General features: G+C 22.5%; 1 protein-coding gene across 2 annotated transcripts; it reads left to right on the top strand.

The window, feature by feature from the left end:
- The first annotated feature begins 444 nt into the window (after positions 1-444).
- LOC127290293 (peroxisomal acyl-coenzyme A oxidase 3-like) lies at positions 445-10,056 on the top strand. Of its 2 annotated transcripts, none has more exons than XM_051318781.1 (14): positions 445-774; positions 2,229-2,403; positions 3,442-3,606; positions 5,423-5,578; positions 5,875-6,022; positions 6,171-6,342; positions 6,519-6,810; positions 7,071-7,193; positions 7,443-7,563; positions 7,817-8,050; positions 8,214-8,368; positions 8,676-8,823; positions 9,431-9,585; positions 9,890-10,056. In XM_051318781.1, exons 2-14 carry the CDS (start codon positions 2,245-2,247, stop codon positions 10,010-10,012), a joined length of 2,151 nt encoding a protein of 716 aa, XP_051174738.1. In that variant the 5' UTR covers positions 445-774; positions 2,229-2,244; the 3' UTR covers positions 10,013-10,056. The 2 variants fall into 2 exon arrangements, with proteins under 2 accessions (XP_051174738.1, XP_051174739.1); XM_051318782.1 differs by lacking the exon at positions 445-774 and adding an exon at positions 1,424-1,561.
- The last annotated feature ends 393 nt before the right edge of the window (positions 10,057-10,449 follow it).

Below are 10,449 nucleotides of genomic sequence, written 5' to 3'. Positions count from 1 at the left end.
CAAAAATCGCATAAAGAAAATTCAGTCGCAATTGATTTATATAATTTATAATAGATTATGATTATTGAGAAATGTTTTAACATTAAAATAAAATGTAACATTTAATTAAAAATTGAAAACTATTTTTATTATTCAAAATTTCCCGCATACTTTTTGTATTTAACGTATTTATCAAGCGACACTAGCGACATTCAGGGATGTACAAAGAATTTCTTTTTAAGCACACATAAATTTTAGGTTAATAAAATACTATATAAATTAATAATTAGAAAATAGTAAATTGTAAATTATATGATACAATATGATAAATTCTTTTAAGTATAGAAAATACGGTTTTGTCTTTTTTTACATGTATTAAAAAGTAATTCATAAAATTAATCATTCTTCGGGTTCCCCATGTGGCCACTCCTGATACCGTTATCTATTTTTTATCAAGGTTTTTTGAGCTCGCTTTTTTTTATTCTGTATTTGTTTTACAACAAATTTCACATGAAAACGTTAAATGTAAAAACTTTATCAAATAGGATAAATATATATCTGTGTATTAATAGATAAAAAAAAGCAGTTTTCAATATAATGAAATAATACATTACGTATGACGTGTAATTTTATAGTTTCATAAAAATATATTATATTATACTTTAAAGATATTATTGAAAGAAATTTCTGCGCAACCGGCAAACAGTGGTTTATTAGTGGTCTGAAATCATCGTACAATAATTCTAAATCAGTAACATTTATTCCAAGAAGTGTCATTTCACGCTGGAAAATCAGGTAAATTGATTTATTTTTTTTTTAAATAATTATTTAATCGATAATTATATATTGTTATTTTTCTTAGATCTATAAGCTTTATTTTTTTTTAAACTTTCATTGTTTTATCATTTTATAGAGGTTATTACGATTTTTTGGAGCATATTATTTGTGTAATGTCAAATTCTATATTTTTTTTTAATAATTTAAAAATACATGTACAACTTAATTTTATTAATTTAATATATTCCATTTTTGTAATTTTTAATTAATTAAAGTTGTTCATATTTTAAAAATATATATTTGTCAATAACAAAAAATTTTTGTATTATAACAAAAAATTTGAACTTGTGCGGTTAATATCATCGCATTAATATTTTTTCAAGTAATTTGAAATTCATTCGTTTAATTATGTATTTTGCGTTTATTACTCTATATTCAAATTAATTATTCATTTATTGCAAGGAATTTTTTAAGAAGTTAATTTTAGTTATCAATTTTTTTTTTTCATTTAAGTAGTTTCCAAGTTTAGCATTGGGAAATTTTTATTGGAAACTCTTGGATAAAAAAAAATTGTAGTAAAAAGTTTAAATTAAAAATTATAATTCTAATATTAAAAAGGTAATATAATTTTTTTTTTTTTTATAAAAATTGATTAATTTTACGATTAATTTTTTAATCGATTTACCTGATTCTTAACAAATGACAAAAAATAATTTATAATGAGAACAACGTTCAGTTCTTGGAAATAATTATTGGGAAGTGGATGGAAGGGTGATTAGAAATAAAATCTCGGCAACCTTGAATGGTTAGTATTTCATTTTGAGTGCCAGTCATTTCTCTTCTCGAATTCTTCATATGATCGAATACAATATAATTCATTGACAAGAAATTTGTTCTCAATTAACTTTATTGGAATTTAAATTAATTCACACCAATTGATAGCTTGTAATTATAATTTATGGTAAATCGTGTTCGGACCAGTTTGAATTATTCAAAAGTGAAAATAAATTAAAAACTATAAAAATCAAGAAGGTAAATTTTTAAAATGTTAAAAATTAACACAAATAAATAAAAAAAAATAATATAAAGTATTATAAATGTTTAAAATGTTAAAAAAAAATTTAATCTATTCATTATAATTAATAAAATAACTATAAAAATTATATTCATTTTTAAAAAATAGGATAATATTAAATTATTTCAAGTTATCAAGTTAAAATATGAAAATTAAAAAAATTGTTCTAGGTCATATACAACTATTTTCTAATTTGAGACATTATTTGTTGTTAGTGTTTTATGATACTTATTAATGGTTACTGATAAAGATGGAAAAATAGTACTTTAGTTAATACGAACGTTTTTTTAAACTAGTTGATATTTTGTTTTTATAAATAGTAAATTTTGCTGAAGATAATTTCACATTTTCATTGAAAAATAATATTTCGAAAAGTAATTTTTTTCTTTTTTTTCAGAAAAAATAAAAGTAACATGTCTGCGAATTCGAAAAATTTGATTTCTCAAGAAAATGTTGATTGGATGGATGATTTACCTTCGGGAGGAGATTTGGAAAAATATCGTCAAACTGCCACTTTTAATTGGAAACAACTTCGTATGATTTTAGAAGATCCTGATAAAATTCGATTAAAGGTAAAAAATTATTTACATTTATTTAATGAGAAAATTAATTTTTATCATATATTTAAACAAATGGATTAAATTTTTATATTGAAAAACGATTTAAACATAAAATAAGGGCATATCTCTGGAACTTTTAACTTTTCAATAAAAGAAAAAAAAAATTCTTTTTTTCGAGCACAGTATTGAAACTCTGTCAACATAAACTTCAAGTACGAAGATTTCAAATTATATAAGTGGACAGATAAAATTTTTTGTCTTAAAAAAGTTATTAATTATTTAAAATTGCAAATTATTGTTAACCTAAAACAGAAAAGTATTCAACAGGTGGTTGATTTTGGAATGAAAAACAATGGAAAGGAAATTACTGTGAAGTTACAATTTTTTAAAAATGATAAAATTTGGTTAATAATTTCAACATTTATTTAAAATAAAATTCTCATTTTGTACACACGTGTTTTCTGTTATTAAAATTACAATAATTTTTTTAAGACACGAGGCACATCAATTTAATATGTCTCAAAATAATTCTAATGACTTGAACTTTAATTTCTCATAAGTTATTTTGGTGTGCCAATTGTCTTATCAAAGAAAAATGCTAAATAAGAGGATTGCAGTCAAAAAGGTTAAAAGTGAGGGACAACTTTTAAAAGCTTATAACTTTTTTTACAATTTACAAAATGTTAATTTTCTTGCGAAAATGTGTTCATCGTTTAATTAACTTTAAAATGACGTATCTTAGAACTGGTAATTTTTTTTAATAATAAAGTTTTATCGTTTAAAGCACCACAAAGTATGGTTAGGGACAAGTAGAAATTGTTGAAAATCGTGCATTGAAAATTAAATAATTATTTATTTATTTAATAAATTAATGTGAAACCTGTTGGAAATGATTGCTCGTATCAAGTATTGATTTTTCCAACAAAAACCAGATAAAATTTCATTGGAATTAACAAAATATACGCGAGGGACATAATAGTTAAAAGTTCCAGAGATTTTCCCATAAATATAATTAGTAATGTATACATTTTTTTTTTTTTTTTTTTGAAGATTCAATTATGGAAGGCAATGGAATCTGATCCAGAATTTCATCCATATCATGGTGTTACATTGAGCGCTGACGAGCAAAAACGACGATCAGCAATTCAATTAGCTCGATTACATCATCAGAAGTTATTACCAAAAAATATTAACCAAATGGGCTATGGAACGAAGGTAATTTTACATTTTTAATGAAAAAAAAAAAAATTATTAATAATTTTGAAATTCAATTTTTTTTTTGTTTTATTTTCTGAAAGTTAATGAAATTCTATTCTTTTCGGAATATATACGACTTTTTTCGACTTTTTTAGACTTTCTATTAGAATTTTTTTTTAAATACGTCTTTTTTAATATACAATGCAGATCTTCTTTATTTCAATTATTTGACAAATTTTTAACAAAAATTCTTCTCTAAATTAATTTTTTTCAATCATTTTCATGAAATTCTTCTTCAATATTATCTTAAACTACACTTAAATCTCGTTATAACGACAAGGTCGGGACTTTAAAATCTCGATATAACGATGACAAGAGGGGCCCCCACTTCACATTCTATTTAAAAACGTGAATTTATCTGTAACCAACTTTACAATATGTCAAATTTGTTTGACATTTAATATAAACATTCTTTAGTGTATACATATACGAATAATATTAATTTCCAATTATGGAATCGGATAAAAAAGTAAGTAATTTCTGATTATTTTATAAGTGAAATTACAAGGTTTCAAAAAATAAATATTTGTTTGTAATTACCGAAATATTGCGGTTAAACTAATTAAGTACATAGTTGGTTACTATTTAACCTCATACAAGTTAATTGAGCAACAAAAAACTTTTTAAATTGATGAATCTAATAGCTTACATATTTAAATTCGATCGTGTTTTTTTTTAAATTGGTGGGGGTAAAGGGGACAAATTTTTGTCGTTATATAAAGAGTTTTGGTGTTCGTAATAACAAGCGAACGTTGTATCGAGATTCGTTATAACGAGATTCGAGTGTATTTTTTTTCAATTTAAAATTTTATGAAATTCAATATGTAATAAGTTTAAAATTAAAAAAAAAAAAAATCAGCAAATTAAATTACCAAAAATTTTCAATTCAAAATCACATGAAATTCAATTATTTTCAAAATTTTCCCATCTAAAACTTTCTGAAATTTAATAACTTCAACTATAACTCTTCCGAAATTCAATTATTTTTAATCATTTTTATAATATTCTACGAAAATTCAATTATTTGAAAGAATTTTTCAATTTAAAGTTCAATTTTTTTCTGTAATTTCTAATAAATTTTACAGCAACAGAAATCACCAAAAAAAATTTCAATCAAACATATATTATTGTCAATTACTATAAAATTTAATTATACATAATCTGAATTTTGAAAAAATTTCAATTATTTCTTAAAAATTTTAATTGCAACTCTTCCACAATTCATTTATTCTTACTAATTTCAATATTTTAAAAAAGTTTCAAATAAAAACTCTAAAATTGAATTGTTGGCAGAAATTAAAAAAAAAACTACAGCTTTTTAAATTTGCAGAAAAATGAATTTCAAATTTAAAATCTTCTACAATTCAATTATTTAAAAATAATTTAATTTAAAAATATATATAAAACATAATTTTTGTCTGAATTTTTTTTTTGCCTGTTGAAACTAAAAACTATGCTAAAAATTTTAAATCAAATAAATTGCTTAAATCAGACTTCAAAAAATTTTTTTAAAATGTGTTTTCGATTCTGAAATATTTGAAATAAATTTTCTTGATACTATTCTTATAGAATCATTTTCATTAAGGAATTAATAAAATGAATTTAATATCTAATAACATTAGTTATTTAAAGTAAAATATTTATTAACGAATTAAATTCAATTAAAATAAAAAAAAATCGACTTTTTTGCGCCTTAAAGTCGGTTTCTATATTTTTGTCGTTATATTTTTTATTTTTAGTTCATAATATTTCCTTTTATTTTTAATTTTCTTAGACAGGCTTTCTGATGACTCTGAATGAAGCAACTGCTATGTTTGATCCTTCATTATCAGTTAAAATAGCAATAGGTGTTTATCTTTTTGGCAATACAATATTAAGTTTGGGAACCGAACGACATTTACCAATATTTAACGCCATTTGGAATAAGCAGGTAAAACATTTGAATAAAAAAATATTTTTTAACTTTCAGTGAAATTAATCTCTTTTAAAAAGAAAAATCATTTCTAGAGAGAAATTCTTTTTTTTTAATCGAATTACTATTTTTTTTTAACTAGTTTCGATTAAGATAAAAATAATAAATTTTCCCAATATTTAAATATTTAATTAATATTTAATATTTAAAAAATGATAAATATTGATATTGATAAACATATATTCGTATATAAATGAAAATAAATGTTTAAAAAGTTGTTATACTTAATAATTTTCTTTATTATTATTTAAAAGTTATTAGGATGTTATGCATTAACGGAAGTGGGTCACGGAAGTAATACAAAAATGATGAGAACGACAGCGACCTATGATCCAAAGACAAAAGAATTTATTCTTCACACACCCGATTTTCAGGCTGCAAAATGTTGGGTTGGTAATTTAGGTAATTAGCATTTTTTTATTTAATTTTATATAAAATTAAAATTTCATTTTATTATATTTCTTCAAAAGTCGATGAGGAATATTTTTAGGCTTCATTTTATTTTATATTCTATTTAAAAAGTATAGAAAATATTAAATTATTATTTTAGGAAAAACGTCAACAGTAGCAATTGTATTTGCTCAGCTCATATCTCTCGAAGTCTGTCATGGTCTTCATGCCTTTATAGTACCTGTTAGAAATCCAAAAACCTATTTAACTTATCCGGGCATTATTGTTGGCGATATTGGCGAGAAGATTGGATTAAATGGAATTGATAATGGGTAATTTTTTTTTGTCGTCAATATAAAATTTTCAATTATTTAAAATTCTTTTCATTTTTACTATTTTTATTCAATTTTTTATTATGTTTTTAAAATATTTGTTTTTATTTATATTAATTATTTGATTAATTGTTTTATTGCAGATTTATATTGTTAACTTTTTTTTTTTATTGCAGATTTATAATGTTTAACAATTATAGAATACCAAAAGAAAATTTATTGAACAGAACAGGAGACGTTACTCCAGAAGGAGAATTCGAAAGTTCTTTTTCTGATCCGCAAAAAATTCTTGGCGCTGTTTTAGAAAATTTATCAGCTGGTCGAATGGGTATTTGTCAAGAATCAACAAATAGAATTGGTGCTGCTGTTGTTATTGCAATTAGATATGCAGCAGTTAGAAAACAATTTGCCTCTTCTTTAACATTAAAAGAGGAAATTGAAACTCCAATAATTGAATATGAACTTCATGTAATTAAAATTTTTTAATTTATATATATTTTTCGTATTTTTCAAAATAGTTGATTTTGAATTTTTCGAAATTTTATGATAAAATCTACAAAATCAGATCTAAATTTATAATTATAGATTTTTAATGTTTAGAACAATAGTATAAATTTTTAGCAAAAATTGTGAATTTTCTATTTGATCATAAAATAATTGAAAACAATTTTAAAAAAATTTTTTAAATACAAATTTTTGATATAATTTTTTTTTGTTATGTATTGCAGCAATGGAGATTGTTTCCCTATTTAGCAGCCGCCTGTGTCTTTAGAATTTTTATGTCTGAATTTACTACAGTGTACCTGGAAAATGTAGAAAAATCTATGAAAGGTGATAATATACCCAATCTTGTAAGTAGAAATTTTATTAATTGATTAATTCCATTTTTCAACGTCTTTTTATTTGTGAAATATTTAAATTAGATTTTTTTTTTATCAATATTTAATAATATTTTTAATATAATTTTTAAAACTTTTTTTAATTTATTTAAGTTATATTAATTTTGTTTTCTAATCGTTGATCATAAACATTGTGGACTTTAGCATCGTAAAAAAATGTAAATATTTTCTTTTTTAAAAATCGTTTAATTACAATTCTAGAGTCAAATTGTATCTGAAATTCATTCAATCGTCTCAGCGATTAAACCTTTAATAACGTGGACGTGTAGAGACGCTATTCGCGAATGCAGAGAAGCTTGTGGAGGACATGGTTATCATAAAGGTAAATTTTGAATTGGTGAATTTTTTTTATAAATTTTGTCCCTTTGAAATTTTTTTTTAAAAATTCGCATTTTAATTTTCTTTTAAATTGAAATTTGTGACGAACTATCCTAAATTTTTGATCTATCTCGAAGTAAAGCGTTTCTTGAAAAAAAATGAAAAACTAAGCATTTATGAAAACAATTTTAATATTTTTAATGAAATTTTAAATAAATTATAAATAAAATGATAATAATTTTTTTTTTTTGCATTAGCTGCCAATTTGTGTGACATGGCAGCAAATCATGAGCCAACGGTAACGTATGAGGGAGATAATAATGTTCTTGTTCAACAAACAAGCAATTGGATTCTAAGACAGTGGAATAATTTACAAAATGGTACAGCAACTGAGAGCCCTCTCGCTTCTGTTCCATTTCTTCTAAAGGGTTCAGATATTCTTAAAAATAAATTCACACCAAATGGAAAGAAAGATCTTATGTCTTTGGAATGTGAGTATTTTTTTTTTTTTTTTTTCTCAACAAAATAGAAAAAGTTGTCATGTTTAGTTGATATTTTAAACAATAATGTTTTTAAAATTATTTTCTACTACATTCTTATTATTGTATAATGATTATTTTTTTGTTTTTAAATCTTATTTTCCAAATTTTGAAGTTGTCAGAGACGCTTACGAGTGGTTAATCACATGGTTAGTGAGTCAAACACAACGAAAATTTGAAGAAGGTATCGCTCAAGGTTTGGACAGTTTCACTGCACGAAGCAGATCTCAAGTTTATAGAGCGGCAAATTTATCCAAAGCTTATGGCGAAGTATGAAATTTCTCAATGACAATGTTTTTTTTAAACAAGATGTAATTTTGACGTTAAATATTCTCCGTCCAATATTTAATTTTAAGAATACATTTTTTTTTAACAAAATATTAATATTCTCTTGCACATAACAATAAATCCTTTTACTATTTTTTAATTTCTTTAAAAAATTTTAGCTTAATCTATCAAAAGTATTTTATAAGAATATTTACGAAGAATATTTACACGTGAAATCACAATTATGTCCTTAACAATTTAACAAAAATATTGAAAATTGTTTTTTATTGATTATTTCCTATTTTTCCAGATGATTGTGATAAGATATTGTGTAGTGAGAATAGATAATTTACTGCCACAAGATGTGAGAGTGAAAAATTTGAGAGACGTTTTGGAAAAATTGATTCTTCTTTATTCATTGACCTGCCTTGAAAAACATTTAGCCAGTTTCTATCAAGGTAAAATTTCATTAAATCAATTAAATAAAATATTATTTAAATAAATTTAATGCAATTTTAACTATTAATTTTATTAATTAATCTAATATTATTATTATTTTTATATATTTATTATTCTTTATTATAATTACTATTATTTATCTAAAGTAAATTATTTTAAAAATTCTACTTTTCTCTTTTCGCGAAATAATAATAAAAAAAAAAAAGTTATTTGCTCCACTTTTTTTTTCGTCAAATTGTATATAATTAATTCAGTAGCTTTATCACCAATAAAATTATTTTTCATATCTTGCGGAAAATAATTTTTTTATTTGATAAAGTTTACATCACATTTATATGACGAAAAAAAGGTGGAAAAAATAAATAAAGGTTATAATCTTGAAAAATATTGTTTCAATTTATTTTTGTTGTTTGATAAATATTATTTTTTTAACTTCAACAAAAATTAATTGTACAAAAAGAAAAGAATAAATATTTTGAAAATATTTCGATGAAAATAATTAAATTAAAAATATATTTTTAATAATTTCTATTAAAGTAATATGAAAATAGCAATATTGTTCATTTTTTTTTCTTTTCTTAAAAAAATAAATTTCAAAATTTTAAGGTGGATATTGTTCGGGAACACAAATGGCGGATCTTTTGAAACAAAGTATATTGAGTTTACTCGCTCAATTAAAATCGGAAGCTGTTGCCATTGCCGATGCTCTTGCACCGCCAGATTTTATTTTGAATTCGGTCCTTGGAACATCGGATGGAAAGGTGAAGATTTTTTTTTTCCATTTTCTTATTACTATTATTTAAATGTATAAAAAATATACTATATAATAATCGAGAATAATATAATAAATTAATTGAACGTTAATTTTTAAATTAATATTTGTTGAAATTGAAAAAAAAATTTTAGGAATGTTTTGTTTTTAATTGAAAGAAAGAATAATAATAGGTACATATTTAAAATCTTGTATTCAATTGATAATTCTTCAGTTTGTTTTCGAAAAAAAGTATTTTAATTATTTGTTAAAATAATAAAAATAAAAAATTTTTAAATGAAATTCAATTAAAGGTATACGAACATCTGGAAGAGGCCTTTAGATGCTATCCTGGAGGAATGGAAAGAGCTTCCTGGTGGACTGAATTGATATCAGCATCGAAAAATCCTCTCAAAAGTCTGGTATCAAAACTCTGACACGATCGAAACAAATTTAGAAATTTATAAAAAAAAAAGAAGAAGGAAAAAAACTAAAGAGTTATTCAACACGTTCCAATTGCAAAGTATAAAAATAAGTATTGTTATCAAGTGATAGATGAATAGTCATAAATTTAAAGTCAGTTTTTTCAAAGCTTTATTTATATATTATATATATGGTTGACATTTACACATTAGTGATTGCTTTTAAAAAAGCACACATTCAGTATTTTTCGCACTTAATAATTTTTAAGAAACAAGAATTTCAGTATTCTTGTTTTTTATTTTTAAATAAGAGACACAAATTTTAATCTACCTATACATTATATATTGTAAACTGCATCAGGGAAGTGCATTTCATAAATATCATTCTCAACACATTTTTGATTTAAAAAAAAAAAAAAAATTTACTAATATGATTTTCTATAATAAATTTG

Source organism: Leptopilina boulardi, unplaced genomic scaffold (genome assembly GCF_019393585.1).
Source record: "Leptopilina boulardi isolate dan_hultmark-lab unplaced genomic scaffold, ZJU_Lbou_2.1 LbouV2_59, whole genome shotgun sequence".
NCBI classification, from domain to species: Eukaryota; Metazoa; Arthropoda; class Insecta; order Hymenoptera; family Figitidae; genus Leptopilina; species Leptopilina boulardi.
This window is presented reverse-complemented; position numbering and strand designations above follow the sequence as displayed.